Below are 25596 nucleotides of genomic sequence, written 5' to 3' on the forward strand. Positions count from 1 at the left end.
TTGGCAAGTTGTTAATGAGTAGGACTTTCCTGGTGTAGTTTTACGTCACTCCATAGGCGCAGCCCACCTACCGCACACACGCTCAGCCTCAGGAAGAAGCCGGAGTCGCATGGAGAGACTCATGGATGTGACAATAACACACGGCGCAGGATCACAAGTTACTACGATCGGCAGTGCGCCCGTTTTCTACTAACGTTTGAACTCTTTGATTGCCTTCCTCTCTATGCGAAGTCGTGCCGTCCGCGGACTGACTTTGGCGTCGGTGTGAACGATGAACCGGACAGTATGGAGCGGCGCGGTTGTGTGGTGTGTTTTCATCCTGCTCACACACAATATTGACCCTTCAAGATCGGTAAGCAGGTGGAAGTTCACAATCAGACATAGTTTTGTCATTGCATTGTGGTAGTTAGATAGGCGGGTTGGTTGCGCTGTCTTGGCAGATAAGTTACCCAGATAGCTAGACTAAGTTACTAAACGTAGAAGTAGCTAGCATGCTAACTAGGAGTTTCGTATTCTGGTCTATGTCCGTGGCTAGCTTGTTTCAGGATGAACTATGAACTAAAGAGCTAGTTACTAGCTAGAAATCAGTTACCTCTTTCTAAACAAGCTAGGACATGCGGTGACACTAACGTTTGAGTCAGTATAGCTAAGGTTAGCTAGGTCCCTGAAATCAATTCGCTAGACCTCGAGTGGATGTTTTACAGTAGTTAGCTAGCTAGGCTACCTATTCATCAGCACTCTGCTTCTTAAGGTACGCGAGCTGTCCTGTCATCGACAAACGACTCACTTAGCAAACTACTTAGTTTCCTTGCTAAATGCATATTTTGGAACCAGTAGGACTGAGAATCCAAACATGTTAATAACAGGTATTTTTTATTCCCAGACAAGCCTGTATTGTGGTGAAATATTCGCTAGCTTTTGTTGGTTTGGTTCGGTCCATGTGGACAGTATCATGGAATGGGCCAGTGTCGGATGTGGCAGTTTCTTCAAAGCCCAGGTCAATCGATACGGTGTACCTAACGCACGCTGTGTGTGTCGTAAGCAGGGGGAGAGTGCAGGGTACATTTGTTTAAAGTTTTAAGTACCCCAGATTACACATCCATCTGAAGTCACTCGAGCTAATCGTATCATACCATATGGTGTAAAGTGCATGGGAGGTATTATCGTCGATAGATCTGCTTAGATGGGATTAAATTAGACCGTCGTATAAAGGGGAAAGAGGTATATCCATAATGTCAGTTACAGATAAATAATCAGTTATGTCTCCTCATTCCCAAAGGACGTTTTGGTAAAATATGCTCAAAATGATATAGCATGGTGTTTCACGCATTTATGTGACTAGAGCGAAACTGACATGCTTGTTGTGCAATTATGTGGATTTTTCATTTCAGAGGGGTGCGTAATGTAAATTTGTAGTGTTATTAGGACACGGCACACACTGGACTGCAAATTAAACGAAGGAGGAGGATACACCCCCCCCCCCCCCCCCCCCCCCAGAAAATCTGAATCCTGTCAGATACCTACCAAGGTTTTCCTGCGAAGAATGGAAGCAGAGTTGCACGCATGAGCCTGAACCAGGCGCATACATGTTGGTTGTTGTAACTTGATGTCAGCATTTTCTGGGAAAGGTGGAGCATCGTGCACAGCACCATGCAGAATAATTAATTGCTCTCTATAGCAAAAAGAATGACAGTTGTGTATCTTATCACCATTTCTTCCAGAAAATGCAGACATTGAAAACGCACGGACCTGCTTGCTTTTACCACAGATATGCGAGTACATTCTGATGTGGCACAAAATTGACGATATATTCAAAGAACATGTGGAAACAAAGAATACGTAAACAGTGAGACAATGAGACTCAACTTGCCCTATGTGGCAAGAAATGATTAAACATTCCCTTCCTGCCAGTTCTCCACATGGATGTTGTTGATCAGTTCAAGTGTGTGTTGCTTACATGTGTATTTGTTCTCTCATGGATAGTTGCTACGAACATGGTAGAAACAGCAGAAACTGGTCTGTTGTGTGACAGCGCTACATAACCAGAGCTACACTGTACCAACATAAGGAATGACACCATGAGCTAACACTGTGAGCTAATATGAGGAAAGATCCTATGCGCTAACACTGTGAGTTAACGTAAGGGCAGAGACTAGGAGCTAACATAAGGACAGAGACTATAAGCTAATACCATGAGCTAACATGAGGAAAGAGACTGTGAGCTAACGAAAGGAAAGAGTCTCTGCTGAAATAGCAGTAGCTGGACAGCTCCTCATTCTGAGAGTTGTTTAACATAGATGTTCTTGTTGCTTTAGTGGATAGACACATTTTGAGCCAAACTGAGGCTTTTTGTAGTGTGCTGTAGTTTTTTGTAATTTTTGAGGTATTACCCCAAAAATTGTTCAGTTAAATCAATACAGTAAGCAAAATGTTTCAAATATAATTAATCAAATATTGTGGAATCAGTCTGTTGTGTTTGTTTGCAAATGATATGTACAGTAAAGGGAAAGTTGTTTTTTGCAGATATGCTTTATCTGCCTCTGTAGTACCATATATTTCTACTGGTGGAAGCATCATTACATCACTTTTAAGCAGCAATATAACACAATATTACATTAACACTTTAAAGCAAAATGCATTATTATACCTTAATGTCAAACTGAACTGCATTTGTTAACCTTCAGGGAGCTTTGGAAAGTTGAAAAGACAAATAAAAGAAAAGAACAAAAAGAACAGAGTCAATTTCTTCTTCCAGCCAGACAGGCATTATGGTGAAATCCCAGAAGCCATGGTCTTATATAAGACCTGATTTGTGACAGTAGGTTCCTGTACTGACTTTGTTGCCTGCCTACTACTGATGCACAGTCTTTTACTATGCCCCTTCATGAATATGCATAAAGTGCCAGCAAATGAGTACCCTTTTAGCTTCAGCAATGGCAAAGACAGAGTTTTCAATATTACACACATGCAGCTGGAATCATGTAATCTCTGGGATCTCACGTTGCTTCTCAAAATCATTAATGGTGTAATTTGTTCTCTTTTAACTGGTTGTCAGCAAGCATGCTAACCATTTGCAATAAGCTAGCTGTTAACCAATCACACATACATCTGGCCACCTCAATGTAAAGTTGCTAAACAAGCTGTTACCCTAGTAACATTTTCCAACTACTGTGTACATTTGGTAAGTCTCTCTGAAATGGAATGATAATCTAGAACCAGTTTTAAATTCCATCGAAAGATTGGACAGCACTAGAGTCCACTTGTTATTCTTGACCTCCTCAGAAGTCCTGATTCATATGAAGAATGTAGCTTGTGATCGAGAACAGAGTTGTAGCTCTGCACTCTCTCCTTGCAGTCAAATTCACCAGTATAATCTCATGTAAATGTAACAAAATGCTTTGGTCTATGAACAAATTCTGCGGAAGAAACAGTGCCGGGAGTATGTCGGAGGGCGGGCCTTTGAATCGGGCCGGTGTGTGATGATGTAAGCTGGTGTCGCTGGTGTTCCAGTGGGTTCTCCGTTTTTTTCTGCTGTGTTTCGGTTCCTCCATCATTCGGGTGAGCTCAGTCGCGATTGTGTTCCATTTCCTGTGATTTTTAGCAGCCTCAGCACGCCGTGTGGAAGGTGCCATGCCGCCACATTCCGGTGCCTCCGATTATTACGCGCTCCTCGCCTCTGCAGAAACCGGATTGTTCTGTTATTCCTGGTGTTTCTGTTCCTCTGGAAGCCTGACATGTTTGCTGGTTCAATGCCTTATCACACCTACACCCAACGGATACAGTAGCTGGGACAAAGAATACTGGTTCTCTTTTGGGTCAGGAAAGGGCTAGACTGGAAGTCTAGATTTAGCCTCTTTGCATATCAGAATCAAATCAAGCTCTGATTTATCAGCTTGGACTTCATAACGTGATTCCAAGCACAAAGGCCATGGCTGGTCTTTGCTTACATGCTCTAACATTACCCCAGGACCGGAGGCGTGTTTGTTTGGCCTTCAAGAAGAGACGTTGCCTCACAGGATCGAGGGCTCGAAAGCCGCCAAAGTCATGTTTCACTGTATTCTGGCGGGTTGTGTAATGGGCTTATGCAATGTCTAGCTTTAGCTGTTGAGTGCATTGCAACATAAAAATCAGAGGTGTGGACTCACAGCCCCCTCCCTCCGTTTTTATTGTTTGCATTTTTCACCTTTTTTCATGCAACATTTTGTAGTCACCAGTTCTATGTGCATAAGGCTCACTGAGACCACCTCTGCACCCGCACAGGAGTGCAGACCATAGCAATGCAATCCTCAGATACCCCCGCATGCCATCCATGACTAATTTCCACAAGTCCCATAATGCACCAGGGGAGGGAAACAGAGAATAGGCAAATCTCCTTGACACTATCTGTGCAACTCATAGGAGCCCCTCCGGACATGCACACCCTGCTATAATGAAGTGAGCTTGTTCTGCTGCTGTCGGCTGGTGCTCACTATCAGCAGATGACACGGCGGGGCTCGAACCCAAGCCACAGAGCACAGCCTGTGCTCAGAACAAGCATCTTGTCTGTCTGTCTTGACTGTCTGAGCCACTGTGGGAAGTATGCCTATCCTGTCTTAATGGAAAAACTAAATGAAACCACATACAGTGGTTTATGCTCATATGGGCATTATGCTCGTGTGGGCTTTGCATGCATTGCCAGGTGTCCACGCTTATTTATTTATTTTTTTTATCCAAACATCTGTTACAGACTGTAAAGTGCTGCAGGCGTGACAGTTTTGTTCCCGAAACCGATAAGCTGCTTCATGTTTCTGAGCTATATTTGCCTTTTCAGATGAGACGAGGTTCTGAATTAAATAAGTTACTCTGGATAAGAGCATCTGCTAAATGACTGAACGTGAAAGAAAATGGCCGCGTTAAATTGAGGCAAATTTGAAGACATCGCGCTGTGAGAACAGAAACCGGTGGGCAGTATTGACATAACAGGCATAGGCTTTACACCCTGAGCAGAGCTGAGTGTAGGAGGGTCAGAATGACGGGTAAAACAAAGAGATTTCAGCAGAGGGAAACAAGGCAGTAGGGTGCAAGCCCTTAAAAATCGGCCCTTGAACTTCAAAATGGACGGGCGTCGCAGTGAGGGTGCAGTGGTAAGGGGCAGGGCCTGTAATCCAAAGGTTGCTGGTTCAGTCCCCTCTGTTGACACTGTTGTATACTAGGGGAGGGTGCTCAACTCAGAATCGCTCAGCAAACGTAGAGCTATATAAATGGGTGACGTATAAGAATTGTAATATAAGTTGTTCTGGATAAGAGTGTCTGTGAAGCAACTAAGTGCAAATGTAAAGTGATTGGGTGGATGATTTAGTTGCATCTTGTCTGAGTCAGCAGGAACATGCTCTGGCCCATGGGCATCCTGTATCAGCCTGCAGGATGTTTTCCTCTGGATTCTCACAATCATTGTGTTCAAATGCTGGGAAAGAGGCACCTGATAATTGCACACCAGTGAGGTGCTTGCAGACCAGTGAAGGCCAGCAGTGTGGAAAGGGGCAAGGTACTTAACCCACAGTTGCCTCTCTAAGTATCCAGTTGTATAAATGAATTATGTAAAAACTGTAGTCTATATAATTCCCTCTGGATAAGAGTGTCTGCTAAATGATAATAATGTGTTGTGCTGGATTGGGTGTCGTAAGACCTCACCAACCTGCTTATGCTTGGATACAGATTTATAGCTAAGGACCTCCCCCTTCCTGTTTGGCAATAAGTTCTGCAAAGCTGAGACATCATGCCCACTGCCTGAGGGTTGATATTTTGCAATATAGACCCCCCCCCCCTAGTATTTCCATGCTAAGATGCAACCTCAGTGTATCAGCATCATGTTTGCCCCAACAACCATGCCACAGAGCAGGATCACTCTGGCCCAGGCCCTCAGCCAGCTGGGAGGGAACAGGCCTGGAACCGAGAGGCCAGTCAGAGTTCAGCTCAGTCTCCCACACAAGGAGCAAGGTGGCGGTCAGCCCTCAGACACGCTGGGGTCACGGAGGGCTTCACCTCTTAATGGCCATTTTGGCTAGGTGTCTCAGGAAGGTCTGAGGAACTGAGAAATCTCACGGCGTGAAGCTCCATTTCCTGTCACACCAGGGTGGTGAAACACACTCAGACTTCACTGCGGCTCTGGTCGGGATAAGAATCTGCTAATTAAGGAGCAAAACCTTCTCTTCTGTGCAGCCTGCTCCCCTGCAGTAACCCGCAGGAGATAAGCTACCATTTGAGAGAAGATTTAACTCCTCCTTACAGCACCACACATAGGAATTAAAGAGGGTGGCGCTCTGCTGAGCTTCGTGGTGAGTCAGCTTCAGGCACAAGACTGAGCACATATAGGCCTAGTGGTTTTACCCAGACCATCTTCAGTAGAAAAACCTCAAACCCTTACCAGTTGGTGTTAATATTGCACACGTTATTTGAAATGCATACGCGGTCATAAATGGCTTACTGCTGTTCATCCATTTTGTAGATACAAGTCTACATGCCGAGCTGGGCCTTGAGACTCTCTGCTAATTCTGAAAGTGGGCTATGGTCAGCGTTTGGTTGTAGTGCGTTCCCTTGTGTAATGAAGGTCATTTGGGCGGCAATGTGTTGTATTGGAAAGGGGCAGGGATCGTAACTGAAACTTTGCTGGTTTGATTTTCCGCTGGGCCACTGCTGTTGTACCCTAGGGCAAAGTACTTAACCCACCCATTTGCCTCAGTAAATATCCAGCTGTATAAGTGATAAAATTGCTCTGGATAAGATTGTCTGCTAAATGACAATAATGTAATGTAATGTTTGGGGCCTCCTCTTGAAGCTGGCTGGTCTGTATCTCTCAGGGCTGCTGTGGGGCAAGCACCGTCTCTGCGCCTGAGAACCTTCTCTTCGTGTCCACCCTGGATGGCAACCTGCATGCCGTCAACAAGAGGTCCGGCTCCATCAAGTGGACCCTGAAGGAAGGTGAGGAGAGGCCGTCCCGTCAGGCTTCGGCTGGTCTGAGGTTTCTGTGCTCAGATTACACCTATACTTTGATCCGCTTCCAGTCAAATAACCTCAAAGCAGCAACCTGTGCACGACCTGTTTTTAAGCCTGTGCAGTGAATCTGATCACCACTTCTTCACAGTTGGGAAATTTTGAGACAGGCAATGCGGTCAAAAGAAGAAGGCCTTTGTTAAAGTTACAGAAAATAGAGCTAGTCACCATGTTACCGTGATTCCATGCACCACGATTTATGGTCCATGTGTTTAATAAGTGGTATAGAGAGGGATTTCATATTGCAAAAGTTTTTTGTTTTTGTTGCACATCCGTTCAACAGATGGAGGAAGAGACATTATCTACCTCAGAGCTAAGGAATAACGTATCAGATCATGATTTTCCTTTTAAAACCAAAGCTTGAACGCACAGGAAAATTTGCTATGTTGCATTAATCACCCTCAGTACTAGCATTACACCAGACAAAGCTGTGATGGAATATTTGTGGCCCAGGCATGTAAGTTTAAGCATTTGACAGATGATCTAAGCTAGCGTTTTGCAAGCGTCTGGCAGAGATTTCTGCCACTCCAGAACCCTGCCTCAGCCGTCCTGCAATCGCTAACTGGTAGCGAGCAGCAGACGTAGCCCGTCCCTGAGGCTGTCCACACAGGCCCGGGCTGGATTGCCCGGCATTGACATCACCCTGCCTGTGTCAAAGAAGCCAGGAGCAGGAGACCATGCCGCCCCCCCTTAGTCCCGCAGAGTGAGACGGCCCACTTCCTGCTGACCTGAGCCTGCAGAGTGTCTCTGCCTCGGGCCGCGTCGCGCTGACCGTCTGACCATGAGTGGGCGCGCTGTCAGAGGGGGCGCCGTTTGTGTAGTATTAACGTTTTATCAGAGCTCTGGCTCGTGTGACCCTCACGCTTTTCTCAAGGATGCAGGGGCCGGTGAAGGCGGCGCCATTCTGTATCGCCTGTATGTTACACTCTGTAGATTGTAGCCACAACTCCACAACTATATAAATAAAAGACATTCTCTTCCCCCTCGCAGTTCACTGAACGTACATGTGGATAGGGTTAATCTGGAAAACTGTTGGCCTTGTGAGAGTCTGTATTACTGGGTATTACTATATTACTGGGTTTTCAGTGTGAAACATTGCAGTAAATGACAGGCTGCAGCTCTATGAGAAGGACCATGATTCACGGGCTGTTGGAAGAAGTGTTTCATACCATGCGTGTCTCCCAGCGCAGGCTACTTACTCCTCAGCAGGATAGTAATGTGGTGCTGCGAATGGTTGCCAGGTGGAAAGCTGCTCCCTGGTAATCGCAGTGTTTCTCCCCTTTCAGATCCGGTGCTTCAGATGGCTGCCCACGTGACGGAGTGAGTCCATCACACATTTAATCAGAATCAAGTACCTCTTACGTTTGAACATAGTCTAGTCTGTCATACATGTCAATAGCGTCTGTTTCCTCACACGCTTGAATAGACTTTGGTGCCTCATACGGTCTAGTGTAGTCTGTCACATGTTTGAACAGAGGAGCTGAAAATTTCTGAGCTTGCCTGTCTGTTCCTGTCCTCTTCACACAACTGAGACACCATGCTTTTCACCTCAGTGAGGAATGGCCAGTCATCTTACCTCATGTCCTCAGTAGTCCTAAAATGGTAAATGTTGTAATGAAGTTTGTGCGCTCATATGTAAGTGAGTGAACCCAGTGTGTGTGTGTGTGTGTGTGTGTGTGTGTGTGTGTGTGTGTGTGTGTGTGTGTGTGTGTGTGTTTGTGTGTGTGTGTGTTTGGGCTGCAGGCCTGCATTTCTGCCCGACCCCAATGATGGCAGCCTGTATTCTCTGGGAGGCCAGAACAACGAAGGACTGATGGTAAGGGGACACACCGCGCACCCTGAAGGAAACCTGAATTACAGTGTCCTGCTGTTCAGAGAAACCTGAATTACAATGTCCTGCTGTTCAGAGAAACCTGAATTACAATGTCCTGCTGTTCAGAGAAACCTGAATTACAATGTCCTGCTGTTCAGATGGACCTGGAACATTAAACATCAACATTAATATGACAATTAATGTGTAATGTGCATATTAATAATCTTTCATCCCTGGTGAAACCTTGCCCTTTTAACGAGGGCACCATGTGAATTTTACCTGTCTGACTGTTCCAGTGACAATGTTGCAGTGTCTTTCATGTCTCTCAGCATGTGCTTGAGAATGACCTGCTCATGTTGGCCCCTCTCTGTCATGGCAGAAACTGCCCTTCACGATCCCCGAGCTGGTCCAGGCGGCACCCTGCAGCACCTCTGATGGCATGCTCTACATGGGTAAGCTATGCCCATTCTTAATGCGTCCAGCCTTAGGAAACGGGAAGAGAACAGTAAGGACAGACAGGTGTTAGCTGTGACACACACAGGTGTTAGCTGTGATGCGCACATGTGTTAGCTGTGATGCGCACATGTGTTAGCTGTGACACACACAGGTGTTAGCTGTGACACACACAGGTGTTAGCTGTGACGTGCACAGGTGTTAGCTGTGATGCACAGATAGCAGTGAGTATTACTTTAGTCTTAGCCTCATCCATTGATTGTAATTCAGTTTGCGTAGCGATCCGTGCACTGTGCTGTTTGGCTCCTGTGCATTCTGTGACAGCTGTCATTTACTGCACGCAGTGATACTGATGAAAGCAGTGACATGTCGGTACACAGAGTCAATGTGAATAAAGGCAGTTGTGGGCGTCTGTTCTCATGTCACCTGACACAACTGTAAAAAACATTTGCCAGCCAAGCCCACTGAACCACAACAAATGAAGCCGTCTTCGGTGAAGTCGAGCGCGTAACCGTGCACTGTCAGGTGCGGAGTGCGGTTTATGTGCTGCAAATCGACTGTGGCATCCCGCTCTGCCGAGTTCTCAGCGGATCTGTTTGTGATGAAGCCCCAGTTTGAAATTTGAGGTCAGCTCATCTGTGATTTCTTGCCTGTTTTTTCCCTGCTCTTCCAATGAATGCACAATGGCTTCTTTACCCTGGAGCGTGCGCCTCCACTCGCTGTTGCCCTTTGCTGATGATGTTTTTTGCCATGGAGTTCCATGCTAATGTCACCTTTGACGCTGCTGCTCGTGAAGCATCGGCAATATATGCTGCCGTCATCACTGAAGCGCCCAACAAATATGCCTTAACAATCACCCCTCTTTCAAAGTCACTGTGGTCTTCTTTTGCAACCATGGTAGCCATGATTACACGCATCCAGGACTGTCCAGCATTTTCCTATATAACCCTATGCATGCTGGAATGTTAATTGCTTAATTAATTGAAGAGCCACGCTTGTAGATGGCTTTACGGTAATAGAAAAATCTAAAGTAGTGAAAATTGCCATTGAAGTAGTGAAAATTATGTTAGAAGACATTGCTAGTCTTTCAGTACTGAAACCACATCATGCATCTTGAGTACAGAAAACATCTACCCAGCATGAAACCAAACAAATATATCACACCTCGGTTTAGTTTGACAGGAATTTTGGATATCAAATGTGTAAGACCAAAGCATTCTGTAAGCTATCCACCACAGCCTAGCTGCAACTGGTCTGCCTCTGTTAGACAAACAGCCATTATGTAGGACTGAAACAAAAGGTGTTGACACAAGAAGTGTGACAGAGGATGTTTGAGGAATCAAGTTCTGAACACTCTACTTAGAGTAAGGTGTCAATGAAGGGAATCTCCTGTAATATGAGTGGTTTAAGCTTCCTCAGGGAACTTGCTGCTACCTTTCTGATGCGAGACAGAGACAGTGGGCCTGAGCTATAAAGCTATTTCCCACTGTAGCCCTGGGGGCCTGGCTCATTATATGCCTTTTCCTCTGCAGAGCTGGAACCAGGCTGGCTCATTATACACCTTTTCCACTGTAGAGCTAGAACCAGCCTGGCTCATTATATCCCTTTTCCACTGCAGAACTGGAACCAGGCTAGACCATTGTATCTCTTCTCCACTGTAGAGCCTGGCTGGCTCACTTAGTTCATGTCCCTGGTGGTTTTCGGTGTGATGTCCTGTGTGTTACAGCTTTGGCTGTGGGTAATGTAATGGAAAAGCAGTTGCTGTATCGGGTCAGTCAGCTTTGGCTCCAGCTTATTCTAACCTGGTTTTAGCTGTAGCTAGATAGATAATACTTTATTGATCCAAAAAGGAAATTGCCTTGCCAACAGTCAAGTATGTTGGGAACAGAGGTACACAACCTAAAATAAAACATAGGACAATAAGGACAATAAATAGAACAATAAATAGAACAACCTGCACCGCTGAAGTGACAGTTGCAGAATTGAAAGTTGAAAAGAAATATTGTACTGTCATTGTGTAGCAAAAGTTTAAAAACAAAGCAATAAATTCTTTATCTATTTAGTAGCTGTATTCTTTCTTAAATTTCATCCAAATGTGGAAATGAAAGTCTGGAAACAGCTTGTTTGATACAGCTCGTTTTTCTAGGCAACAAAGCCTGTGTGTTTGTCAAGGTAATAATGCCTGTGTTATGCATTTGCCCAGGTAAGAAGCAGGACCTCTGGTACGTGGTGGACCTGGTGACAGGGGAGAAGCAGCAGACTCTGACGTCTTCCTTCGCCGAGACGTTCTGTCCGTCCTCCTCCCTACTCTACCTGGGCCGCACAGGTAACCCCTTCGACGTCAACCCCCAGGCCAGGGGGATGAGCTGTAACCAGAGAAGATACAGGCACCGCTCCTCCTGTATCAGATAAGGAGTGTTCCCACACAGTGAGAGCTGGCCCAGTGGGCGTGGCATAAAGGCAGGGCGTCAATGCTCCATTTCCCTCTGTTACTATGGAGATCCTGTTGCGTTGCTTTCCCACAACCAGCAGCTCGTAAAGCTTATGTAAAGGACACTCAGTGTTTCCTCGAGGGACCGTACCCCCCCCCCCCCCCCCCCCCACCACACATGTGCAGGTATAAGCACTGCATGACACGTTTCATTGAAAGTCAAGCACATTCTTCAAGGGCCAGAGAGATAGCAGAGGGTGTTGATGTGGTTTATGAAAATGTATTGGTTTTTAAAGATTCAAAGATTCAGTCTGCAGTATGAATCCTGAGCTGCCAGCTCAGGTTTGTTTCTTTTCTGTCTGAAATATTGAGATGTTCTGTCCGTGGACTGGAATGACGGATTACTCAGTGTTGAATGATGTGCTTTAATGTGCTTAATGCGATGGTGTATTCAATGTTCTGCTGATACAATGATGAAGCGTGCAGTGCTCTCCTGCTGGGACGATGAGGCACTCTGTGTCCACCTGCTCTCCCGCAGAGTACACCATCACCATGTTCGACACCAAGAACGGAGAACTGCGCTGGAATGCCACATACTCGGACTACGCCTCCACCCTGCCAGATGAAGACACCAAATACAGTAAGAGACTAACGCCCAGTCAAATGTAAACATACCAACAGTTTATCACACAAATATGGCGCTTTTGGCATGAAATGCTTTCTGTTTATCCATTTGATTTCTCCCATCAGACAACATCCGCAAATCAGTTTTTTATAGTAGTCTCTGTAGGAATGAATATACCAATTTATCTGTCTGTGTGTTTGTGTCTCCGTGTTTCTGTGCGTGCGTGTGTACATGTGTGTACATGTGTGTGTGTGTGTGTGTGTGTCTTTGTGTGTTTGTGTATGTGCGTGTGTGTCTGTGTGTATGTGTGTATATGTGCGCGCGTGTGTGTGTGTGTGTGTGTGTGTGTGTGTGTGTGTGTGTCTGTCTGTCTGTCTGTCTGTCTGTCTGTGTGTGTGTGTGTGTGTGTGTGTGTGTGTGTGTGTGCAGAAATGGCGCACTTCGTGTCGATGGGGGACGGGCAGGTGGTGACAGTGGACAGCGAGTCGGGGGACGTGCGGTGGGCGCAGAGCTACGGCGCGCCCGTGGTGGCCCTCTACATCTGGCAGCGGGACGGCCTGCGCCGGGTCCCGCACACCAACGTCGCCGCCGAGACGCTGCGCCACCTCGCCTACACGTCCGGCGGGGCTGGCCGAGTCTCGCGCTGGAAGCACCCCTTCCCGAAAGAGACCAAGCCCAAGAGCAAGCTCACGTGAGTGGCTCCGCCCGTTCGGAAAGACGCTTCGCCCCGGAACATTCAAACTCAGCTGACACAGTAACTGGCATTTTTAAGCTTAGCTTTTTCCCTTCACCACTGACCTCCTGATCTTTAAGCAGACAGAGCTCCGTTTGCTAGAATGTAAGTTTCCCTGATTTGACTCCCATTAGCTAGTAATTGTTAACACAGGAGGACTTGAGCTACTTATGTAGTCAGAACATGAGAACAAATTAAGTCGAATTAAGTACCCATTACAATACTTAATGGATTCACTAGTTACATTATTCTCGTTATGTAGTGCTTATGTAGTGGGTTCTCTTTAGCGTCATCCCTGGTACCTCAGGGAGATTTGTCCTGCTGATGCTGCATTAATACGTCTGTTTATGGGTAACCTGGTACTGTCCTGCTGATGTCATATTCGTGTTTCTTTTTAGGGCAGCTCTCTACGTGGGCAAGTACTCCACCAGCCTGTACGCCTCCCCGTCTTTGGTGCACGAAGGCGTCACTGTGTTGGTGAGTCAGATGTACCCAGCAAGGCCTCTAAATCACTCATAAAGGACCTTTAAATGGGTCAGCGGTAGCTGTAAAATACGAAAAAACAAACCACCCCACCTCTCCCCCAGTCTGTGAGTCACTGTGACCCTGTCCCGAGTCCGGTGATCTGGCCAGTCGTCAAGGCTGACCGTCTCCATGGCTTCATCTGTGACGCTGATGTAGAGGATCATCAAAAAAAACAGAACTGTCTGTCTGGGTATAAATTTTTCATATTAGTTCCCAAGATGCAGTCTGCAGCCATGGATAGATTTATACTGTGACGTTTCTTTGCAAATTTCCCATGATGACTTGATTTAATTTAAACAGAAGGCCTTGTGTTGTCTGTCAAGGGACTGCTTTTGACAAAAGAGTTGGTGCACGCGCGTGTGTATGTTTGTGTGTGCGTATGTGTAATTTGCGTATGGGTACATACGTGTGTGTGTGTGTGTTCTATTTCTAACTCTATTGTTGCTTGTTGTGTGATGTAGCCACAGGGCAGTGCCTTCCCCCTGCTGGAGGGTCCCAGTACTGCGGAGGCGTTCGGAGAAGACAAAGAGTGCGTCATCACCCCCAGTACCAACGTCAAGTTCTCTGCCACCCTGAAGGAGCGCAACCGCGTCAACTTCATGAGGAACCGCTTGCTCCTAATAGGTAATACTGCAAGGCACCAGGAAGTGGGCTTCTACCTTACTCTGTGGAGAGATGCTGCCCTCTGTTGGATTTAAAACGAATTGCGAGGTACATTGTTGAAGAGTGTTTTAATTAGTGTGGGACAGACTGTGTCTTAACTCCAGTGTTTCCACCCTGTATACCAATACATGGGAGCTACAGTCTTGACTTCAGGCTCCATTTACATATAATTAATGTGTATGCATGGCAGATCTGGGTGATTTAGAATATGTGCCACAGATTAATACTTCTGTGACATGAGAGGGAGAGTGTGGGTAGAAACTATGAGGAAGGGGTGGAGGGTTCCCCCTCCGGGGGTAGTGACAAGCCTCTTCTCCCCCAGGCCACCATGAGATGCCCCCTGAGGCCCACAACAAGATCCTGGACAGGTTCCCTGAGAACATCCACCGGAATCAAGCCAATGTCATCCCTCCCAGCACTGAGCAGACCAGCGAGGAGGTGTGTGTGTGCATGTGTGTGTGTGTGCCTGTGTGTGTGTGTGTGCATATGCGTGTGTGTGTGCGCGTGTGCACGTGTGTGTGTGTGGACACGTGTGTGTCAGTCACACTGTTTGATTACATTTTTTACCACAGTAAAAAGTAAGTTGTTTTTTGCCATTGTTATTAGCTGAGCTGACGTTGTTATTTAGATCAATTTACATGTCCTACATTTAATTTATTGCGTACTGAAGCAGTTGGGGTTAAGTGGCCTGCCTTTGGAGGCCAACGTCAGTTCTTTAACTTTCTGTAACCTGGAAACCCATGATGTGGAACAGTGACGTGTAAGGATCTGCTGTTTCTGTGTGTCCGGCCTGCCTGTGCTGTTAAACGCCTGCTGTTTCTGTGTGTCCGGCCTGCCTGTGCTGTTAAACGCCTGCTGTTTCTGTGTGTCTGGCCTGCCTGTGCTGTTAAACGCCTGCTGTTTCTGTGTGTCTGGCCTGCCTGTGCTGTTAAACGCCTGCTGTTTCTGTGTGTCCGGCCTGCCTGTGCTGTTAAACACCTGCTGTTTTCTCTGTGTGCTGGAGAAGGTGACTGACAGTGGCACGGATGATAGCGGCGCTCTTCCTCCGGTCACCTCTGTCCAGGAGAAGCCGGGTCGGATGGTCCGCCCAGAGGCGCCTGTGGACTCCATGCTGAAGGACTTGGCCACCATCATCTTCAGCACCTTCCTCCTGGCTGGCTGGGTGGCCTTCATCATCATATACCCTAAGGTGACTACTTAGGTGACCATTTAGAACATCATGTATTTTAAAGTGACAGCTTAGAATATCATATACCCTAAAGTCAGCACTTACAACATAATATACTTAAGGTGACTGCTTGGAACATCGTACATCCTAAAGTGACCACTCATGACATCATATACCCTAAGGTGACTGCTTATGACATCAATGCGAAGTGCATCAATAACAGTGACTCTCAACTTTGTGTGTGTTTGTGTGTGTGTATGTGTGTGTATGTGTGTGTCTGTGTTTGGGTGTGTGTGTGTGTGTGTGTGTGTGTGTGTGTGTGTGTCTGTGTTTGGGTGTGTGTGTGTGTGTGTGTGTGTGTGTGTGTGTGTGTGTGTGTGTGTGTCTGTGTTTGGGTGTGTGTGTGTGTGTGTCTGTGTTTGGGTGTGTGTGTGTGTGTGTGTGTGTGTGTGTGTGTGTGTGTCTGTGTGTGTGTGTGTGTGTGTGTGTGTGTGTGTGTGTGTGTCTGTGTGTCTGTGTGTGTGTGTCTGTGTGTGTGTGTCTGTGTTTGGGTGTGTGTGTGTGTGTGTCTGTGTGTCTGTGTGTGTGTGTGTGTGTGTGTGTGTGTGTGTCTGTGTGTCTGTGTGTGTGTGTCTGTGTTTGGGTGTGTGTGTATGTGTGTGTATGTGTGTGTCTGTGTTTGGGTGTGTGTGTGTGTGTGTGTGTGTGTCTGTGTGTGTCTGTGTTTGGGTGTGTGTGTGTGTGTGTGTGTGTGTGTGTGTGTGCGCGCACGTTCTTGTCTGTCCGCAGAGTGTGCGCATGCAGCAGCACCAGCAGTTCCAGAGGCAGATGGAGGAGAAGCTGGAGCTCCTACAGAAACAGCAGCTGCTCTTCCAGCCGCCGGCGGACTCGCCGCTGGACACCGACTTCCTGGACACAGCGCGGGCGCAGGCAGAGAGCTCCAACAACAGCAGCTCCAACCTCACCCCCCGCACCTCCACCCACTCCAACGCCTCAGTGTGTGACAATGGTGGCTCCGCCGCAGAGCATGAGGAAGGAGGTACTGCCACCTGCTGTCTGCGGAGTGAAAGAGCAACAGCAGTGTGTTGCATATCTGAGAGCTAATTAAGAATGTAATGTAGTTTTTACTATAGCCCAAAATGCTAGCCTAATATTATAATGTCCAATTGACAAGCAACAGCAGCAAAGTCAACCATTAACGGCCTTGGGTGCTTGGGTGAGTCTAATATGAGCTGTATGAGGAAGCTGATGTTTCTCATGGTCCCTTTTAATAATAATATATTTTATTTACATAATTCCTTTTGGCTTACTCTTTATGCATAGCTAGCTAGCTAGCTAATGAGTGGTTAATGAGTGTTTCAGAAGTGGTAAGCAACCTAGGGGGACTTGAAGCATTTTCCAGCTTCTGTTTACATCTTGGGCCTTTGATGACACTGGCTTCTTGTGCTAAGGTCTGCTAATATAGCTAACAACCAATCTAGCTATATTGTTAGCACGGATACTAACACTAACCCTTACCTATGAAAATAAATCCAGTTGACGGGGTATCTACAGTATATTCTATTACCAGGTATCTATAATACCACTACTAATACAGTGAACTCCGCGTATCTTGTATGATTACATTAGACTCAAGCAGGTGAGCAGACTGACAAATTAATGGGGTAAATTGATATTCATCTTGCATGCAGTGTTTTTCTTCTGCTTAGGTGAGAAATGAGAAAAGCTGTTTAATTGAGAAAAGTCTAAATGCTTCCTGCTTCAAATGTATTTCAATGTACAGTATTATTATACAGTTTTATTAAGTGAAATATGAATAGTTTCTGAGCCATGATTGTCTCTTTTGCGTTCTTTTGTCAGGTGAAAACAATATTGTCAGAGTGGGAAACATTACATTCAACCCCAAAAATGTTCTGGGACACGGTGCAGAAGGAACTATTGTGTACAAGTAAGTATATGTACAGTCCCCCCAAAAATCAACTGCTGACACAAAAGCACTTGAAATGGTTTGTGTATTTGAATTTGTATTGGCTGAATTGTAGAACCAGAAGCTTTGGATCTGCACACCCATGGAGCTCCCAGTATGCATCAGGCACATAGGTCTTAGCTGATTGGCCCATTCAAAATCATATTGAACCAAATGCAATAGAAAATGATATTCCATACAAAGACATCTATGCATATTGACATTATACCTAATACCGTATCTGTCAAGTTATTATAGTATATTATAGTAGACACTGTACTTTATCTGTTAACATAACTGTGTTTTTCTAATGAAAATACTGGGAAAATATGTTTAAAATGTGCGACAACTGAACATTATTTAGTGCGTGTCTTACAGAATTAATACAGTAATTAACTATTTAATTATAAGAGTGGTAAAAACATTTAAATTCTGTAACAGAGTTTAGAATGCATTTATAAAAATCACAGGAACACAGACACAGAGTGGCATTGATGATTCGTTTAGTAAAGCCGTGCGACTCGGGTCCTCGGCTCCTGCCCTTGTGTGAGTGAATGAAGGTGACGCGCGGGGCTGACCTGCGCTGGCTCCGTGTCCCGCAGGGGTCACTTTGACAGGCGGCCCGTGGCGGTGAAGAGGATCCTGCCGGAGTGCTTCAGCTTCGCCGACCGCGAGGTGCAGCTGCTGCGCGAGTCGGACGAGCACCCCAACGTCATCCGCTACTTCTGCACCGAGAGGGACCGGCAGTTCCAGTACATCGCCATCGAGCTGTGCGCCGCCACGCTGAGGGAGGTGCGCTTACGCGCTCGCGACGGGGCGGGGGGCGGGGGGCAGGGAAGGGGGGGTGGGCGGGGGCGGGGCCCGCGCGGTCGCCCGGGAGGAGTACAGTGGGGGGTACAGCCTGGGGGCCAAAAATGAGCTCTGCTCATGACCTCACATTTACCCTCTCATACACACACTAGTAAAGAACAAAATGGTCACAAATGTTTTTTACCCAGATATCCTGGAGTGAAATGTTGTTTTTACCTAATTGAGTTAATTAACTAATTGATTTGTTTGAATTGTACCATGCTGCTTCTGGAGACACTTTATTATCTCTAACACCAATTTGCAAACTTCACACGAGATGGTCCAAATAATAAAAAATTTGTTGAATATTGTTAAATCACAGGTACACATATGTCATTAATCAGTGCAGTTCCTCTGTGTTGATGGACATCCTCCACTGTGTGTGGGTAATAAATGAGCACTGATAGCTCTGTTTTTTCCAGTACGTGGAGCAGAAGGACTTTGACAGGCAAGGCCTGGAGCCAGTGAGCGTCCTGCAGCAGACCATGTCCGGGCTGGCGCATCTGCACTCTCTGAACATCGGTAATAACCCCGACACATCCCCCTCACCTGCGCTCTCTGAACATCGGTAATAACCCCGACACATCCCCCTCACCTGCGCTCTCTGAACATCGGTAATAACCCTGACACGTCCCCCTCACCTGTGCTCTCTGAACATCGGTAATAACCCAGACACGTCCCCCTCACCTGCGCTCTCTGAACATCGGTAATAACCCAACACATCCCCCTCACCTGCACTCTCTGGACATTGGTAATAACCCCAACACATCCCCCTCACCTGCGCTCTCTGAACATCAGTAATAACCCGACACATCCCCCTCACCTGCGCTCTCTGAATATCAGTAATAACCCCGACACATCCCCCTCACCTGCGCTCTCTGAACATCGGTAATAACCCCGACACATCCCCCTCACCTGCGCTCTCTGAACATCGGTAATAACCCGACACATCCCCCTCACCTGTGCTCTCTGAACATCGGTAATAACCTCGACACGTCCCCCTCACCTGTGCTCTCTGAACATCGGTAATAACCCCGACACATCCCCCTCACCTGCACTCTCTGAACATCGGTAATAACCCCAACACATCCCCCTCACCTGCGCTCTCTGAATATCAGTAATAACCCCAACACATCCCCCTCACCTGCGCTCTCTGAACATCGGTAATAACCCTGACACATCCCCCTCACCTGAGCTCTCTGAATATCGGTAATAACCCCGACACATCCCCCTCACCTGCGCTCTCTGAATATCAGTAATAACCCCGACACGTCCCCCTCACCTGTGCTCTCTGAATATCGGTAATAACCCCGACACATCCCCCTCACCTGCGCTCTCTGAACATCAGTAATAACCCCGACACATCCCCCTCACCTGCGCTCTCTGAATATCAGTAATAACCCCAACACATCCCCCTCACCTGTGCTCTCTGAACATCGGTAATAACCCCGACACATCCCCCTCACCTGTGCTCTCTGAACATCGGTAATAACCTCGACACATCCCCCTCACCTGTGCTCTCTGAACATCGGTAATAACCCTGACACATCCCTGTCACCTGTGCTCTCTGAATATCGGTAATAACCCCGACACATCCCCCTCACCTGCGCTCTCTGAATATCGGTAATAACCCCGACACGTCCCTGTCACCTGCGCTCTCTGAACATCGGTAATAACCCCGACACGTCCCTGTCACCTGCGCTCTCTGAACATCGGTAATAACCCCGACACGTCCCCCTCACCTGCACTCTCTGAACATTGGTAATAACCCCGACACATCCCCCTCACCTGTGCTCTCTGAACATCGGTAATAACCCCGACACGTCCCTGTCACCTGTGCTCTCTGAACATCGGTAATAACCCCGACACATCCCTGTCACCTGTGCTCTCTGAACATCGGTAATAACCCCGACACATCCCTGTCACCTGTGCTCTCTGAATATCAGTAATAACCCCGACACATCCTTGTCACCTGAGCTCTCTGAATATCAGTAATAACCCCGACACATCCTTGTCACCTGAGCTCTCTGAATATCAGTAATAACCCCGACACATCCTTGTCACCTGAGCTCTCTGAATATCAGTAATAATTCTCATTTCTCCTCCATACTTGCTCATTATGATCAGCGTGACCAACGTGGAGATCGGTGAGCACATTTTCAGTACCAGTTTCCCTCCAGTTCCCTGCACTTGACACCATGTCTCTCTCAGTGCACAGGGACCTGAAGCCTCACAACATCCTGGTGTCCATGCGCGGCCCTCAGGGCCGGAGGCGGGCCATGATCTCCGACTTCGGGCTCTGTAAGAAGCTGGCCGCGGGTCGGCACAGCTTCAGCAGGAGGTCCGGGGTTCCCGGCACCGAGGGCTGGATCGCCCCGGAGGTGCTGAATGAGGACAGCGCGCGTAACCCGGTGAGTGCTCTACACCATGTGCCTCCAGAGAGAGCTTCAGAAACATGACAACCCGCACCCACATGATCCTGGTCAGGTTAAGATCTGTTTATGGATAAAAAATCCAATTCAGTGAGCAGCGTGGGTTAGCAAACCATCTTCAGATGCAGTAGTTAACTGTCTCCATTCTTAATAATGCTCTCCCGTTCATTCACAAAGAAATATGTAGCAAATTACACACGCTGTCCCTGCTGTTCTCCAGACGTGTGCTGTGGACATATTCTCCGCCGGCTGTGTCTTCTACTACACGGTGTCACAGGGCAGCCACCCCTTTGGGAAGTCCCTGCAGAGGCAAGCCAATATCCTACTGGGGGCTTACAGCTTGGACTGCTTACAGCCAGACAAACACGGTGAGTCTGTCACTCGCACCACTGCAGACTTTATGTCCTGAGTAAGAAAGAACTCATACCTGACTTCTGAACACCTCTTAATGTAGGGCTTTGAGATTATTTAGAGTATCAGCTTTTAGCACTATGATTTATGGGAAATGTTTTTTTATAACAGCATTCAAGTATGTTTTCGTGAATCATTTCTAATCATTGAGCCCCTTAAACCATTTGGTAATGCAGAGATGATTTTCCTTTATTAATTGGTTATTAATTAGTAATTAGCTGTTCAATGTGGCTTAGTGCAAGTAATAGACTACCTGATGAAACTTAATCTAGACAGCTATACCATATTTGGTCAAGTGGCAGAAATGGATAAATTTATGTTTAGTAAACAACTTAATCTTTATATTACTACAAACACGTCACATATTATTGCATTTTAATTACATTGTAATGTTTTAATGCCAAAAGCACATTCAGTTAACAGCTCAGTCAGACCAAGCTAATTAAGCTCACCTGCAACCACTAGTAAACCAGCATACACTAGAAACTGATTTAGAGTGATTTTCAGTGCACTTATTTTTGGAATCATGAAAAATAAATCCTAAATTAGTGAGACCAGATCTACAGATCTGCCAGGGTCATAGAATGTTCTTGAACAGTCCAGAGGAAGACCTGAAGGCGTGTCAGTTTGATGGGTCTTTGCCTGTGTCCCATCCAGAGGACCTCATCGCCAGGGACCTGATGGAGCAGATGCTGAGCATGGAGCCCCAGAGACGGCCGTCGGCGGAGAGCGTGCTGAAGCACCCCTTCTTCTGGAGCCTGGAGAAGCAACTGCACTTCTTCCAGGTCCCACGAAATCTCTGAACCCCTTTCGCTGCCCCTCATAAAGTAAACCCAGCGTTGTGGGTGCAGTGCAGGACAGACTGGTTCGTGGCAGAGAGTGTAAGTACCTCCTGCCGGCTATGGAGGCGTTGTCGTCACGGCGCTGCGTGTCTCCCTCCAGGACGTCAGCGACCGCATCGAGAAGGAGTCGCTGGACGGAGCCGTGGTGCGGCAGCTGGAGCGAGGGGGCCGGGCGGTGGTGAAGGGGGACTGGAGGGAGCACATCACCGTCCCTCTGCAGACAGGCAAGACTACAAGTCCCATCAAGCACCACTGCCTCTGCTGTCAGAACGTCTTCCACAGTTACAGTCCTCCGCTTGGGACTCTATTTAGGGATACCGTATAGCACACATAATGCATAGTCAGTTTGACCTGGTCCTAGTAAAACCTGGGATGGCTCGATGTACCACAGTTGGGCTGCTTCTACTCTAGCACACTGAGTACTGCCAATAGTAAGACCTGGCTCAAACTGCTGTGCACTGGGAATGGCTCCATCTGCTATTTCCATCTCTGCATGGATACCGAGGGTAAATTTATTCTGCATGGATACCTAATCTAAATTTCACTGTCCAGCACATCCATGCTGTTTGCAGATTTGCAAGTTTTGAGTATTTCCATCAAACAGTATTCCTCACTCCTACCATATTAGTATGTAAAAATATTTTTAATGTAACATCAGACTGTGTTATCACACTGCGGTTTGCATGAATTTCCTCATTTGCGAGAATATCTAGAATGTACTTCCCCTTTCAGACCGTGGAAAACTGGAACTTCACAGTGTGAATCAGTGTGCAGGATTGCCTGCTATAATTGGCCCACTAACATTCTCTGTAAAAAACATGTCAGTTTGCATTTTGGCCTGGAATGATTGCTTGTTTATTTTTTATGGTTCTGTTTTCGGCAGACCTGCGGAAATTTCGATCATACAAAGGGGGGTCAGTGCGAGACCTGCTCCGTGCCATGCGGAACAAGGTGGGTCCAGAAAGCAGGAGAACTGGAAATTCAGGAATTGAAGGACAGGGCACCAGCATACATCTACATACTAACTACAGTGAGGATATAAGATAAGATATAAGATATACTTAAGATGGAGACAGTGTCACAGTGACAGACAGTACGATTATGTGTTCATTTATAAAGAATGTACACTAAGCCTAGATTGAACTGTGTGGTTTTGTTCTGTTTAAATGATGTAAAGGCATTTGATGCTATTGTGAGGCTAGTCTCTCCAGTCCTTTATCTGGCATGACACAGGACATACCCAAAGCAGCAGTGGGCATGTTTTTAATGAGAAAATGTGAAATGAGGAAAAAGGCTGATTTCGGTCCTACATACTTCTCATAAGTAAACAGTGCAGCAATGAAAGGTATTTGCTTGTTGTCGTGTTGCATTACTTTTAAGTGCTAATGGAGAGGACGTTGTGGTAACACGTGTCATTTCCCTGACCACGTGACAATGCACAGCACTCCTTCATAGACACAGAGCTCATTTAGAAACACACCTTGCAGAACTGAGCAAAAGTGACGTGCACTCACACGCTATTGGGAAAACTATGTTCATTAAAGTATTGTTGTAACTAATTACCTAACATGGAAACCCTGTACTGGAGCGGCAGTGTAGCATAGTGGTTAAGGAGCAGTACTCATAACTGAAAGGGTGTTGGCTCGATTCCCCGCTGGGGCGCTGCTGCTGTACTCTTGGGCAAGGGTACCTAACCTACAGTTGCCTCAGTAAATATCCTGCTGTGAAAATGGATAACATTGTAAAAACAAAAAAGAAACCCTGTATTTCTTCATGAGAAAATTTGAACTACATTAGAAACTATACTCCAGTGCTAATTGCATATGAGCTGACAAAAAGAAATCAAGTAGGGTTTGAGAACATCCACTGTTCACAAAAAGTTATGCAACAGGGCAGGATACTTGGAGTTTCCTCTTTGTTTTTGCTTTGTTCATTTTCAAAAATTGCCTCCAAATAGAAAACTGTATTTTGAAAAAAATTCTACACCATTTTTTTCTTTGAGAGGGGCAGATAATATAAGCATTACACTTTTGTGCTGTATCAACAGCTGATGTGTAGGGGCGGAGTTAGGGACAGGTGATCTCTGACACTGCTGGAACAGATCCGGGGTCATCCACACCTGTAGGAACGCGCTGAAAACACAAGCCACCATTTGATCGAATATGGCTGACACTGTCTCCTGCACCTGGATGTAGCCAATTCGAAGGAGGCGTTGTATCACTGTCCCCCATTCAGCATAGAAAAAAGCTGCTGTGTGTTTGTAACCTGCCAGTAGGTGAGGTTGCTGACGACTGCCTTTGTCCCCATGTCTCCCCTGCAGAAGCACCACTACAGAGAGCTGCCGGCACAGGTGCAGGAGACGCTGGGCTCCGTCCCTGAGGGCTTCGTGTGCTACTTCACCTCCCGCTTCCCACGGCTGCTGTTGCACACCTACCAGGCCATGCACACCTGTGCCCGAGAGCGGCCCTTCCTGCACTACTACCCCAGCACAGAGACACCTGCACAGACCCAGCACACAGCCCTACAGACCGAGCCGCCCAACGGCACAGAGACATCTGCACAGACCCAGCACACAGCCCCACAGACTGAGCCGCCCAACGGCACAGAGACATCTGCACAGACCCAGCACACAGCCCCACAGACTGAGCCGCCCAACAGCACAGAGACACCTGCACAGACCCAGCACACAGGCCTAGGGATTAAGCCACCCAACAGCACAGCAACACCCCAACACACCCAGCACACAGCCCCACAGACTGAGCCGCCCAACAGCACAGAGACACCTGCACAGACCCAGCAAACAGCCCCACAGACTGAGCCGCCCAACGGCACAGAGACACCTGCACAGACCCAGCAAACAGCCCCACAGACTGAGCCGCCCAACGGCACAGAGACACCTGCACAGACCCAGCACACAGCCCCACAGACTGAGCCGCCCAACAGCACAGAGACATCTGCACAGACCCAGCACACAGCCCCACAGACTGAGCCGCCCAACAGCACAGAGACACCTGCACAGACCCAGCACACAGGCCTAGGGACTAAGCCACCCAACAGCACAGCAACACCCCAACACACCCAGCACACAGGCCCACAGACTGAGCCACCCAACAGCACAGAGACACCTGCACAGACCCAGCAAAGAGGCCTAGAATCTGAACTACCCAGACACACCCAGCGAACCCACCCAAAGGCTGAGCCACCCAGAGACACTCAGCTGACACGCCCAGAGTCTGACATGCTGTCCGAGGGTGCTAATCCTGTGCGATAGAGGCGGGGGAACAGTGGCCGTGACTTTCAGTGCCGTTGCCTTCTGAGGCAACACATCTCAGGGCTGGCAGCCTTCCTCTGTGACGCTGAGGTCTGGGCCTGCAGTGCTCTGACCCCTCAGCAGGGGGAGCACCTCTCCCTACCCACAGTGCCTTTGCTTCTCAACCAAGGCAGCGACAGCCCAGTGAGGAGCAGTGCTGTCTCAACAGGAGCTGGAGGAGAAGAATCACAGAGAACACCAAAGGATTCAGTGTTACAGTGTCCATTTCTGATAAAGCAAAGTGTTCTGAAGTAGTATTTGAAGTGTCATTCTGTCATCCCCAGAGATTAGTGGGGGTCTGTTCCATCACAAAAAGAGTGTGGAATCTTTTTCCAGAAATTACCTG

General features: G+C 47.2%; 1 protein-coding gene across 1 annotated transcript; it reads left to right on the forward strand.

Moving 5' to 3' along the window:
• The first annotated feature begins 98 nt into the window (after positions 1-98).
• LOC118795148 (serine/threonine-protein kinase/endoribonuclease IRE1-like) lies at positions 99-25441 on the forward strand. The gene is made up of 23 exons (XM_036553524.1): positions 99-352; positions 6837-6957; positions 8316-8349; positions 8773-8845; positions 9222-9294; positions 11499-11621; positions 12265-12366; positions 12781-13042; positions 13483-13561; positions 14071-14233; positions 14595-14710; positions 15276-15461; positions 16230-16479; positions 17301-17388; positions 18009-18198; positions 18678-18777; positions 20467-20666; positions 20908-21055; positions 21756-21883; positions 22041-22164; positions 22824-22891; positions 24261-24630; positions 24688-25441. Exons 1-23 carry the CDS (start codon positions 272-274, stop codon positions 25209-25211), a joined length of 3603 nt encoding a protein of 1200 aa, XP_036409417.1. The 5' UTR covers positions 99-271; the 3' UTR covers positions 25212-25441.
• Positions 25442-25596: the final 155 nt, after the last annotated feature.

Source organism: Megalops cyprinoides, chromosome 19, assembly GCF_013368585.1.
Source record: "Megalops cyprinoides isolate fMegCyp1 chromosome 19, fMegCyp1.pri, whole genome shotgun sequence".
Taxonomy (NCBI): Eukaryota; Metazoa; Chordata; class Actinopteri; order Elopiformes; family Megalopidae; genus Megalops; species Megalops cyprinoides.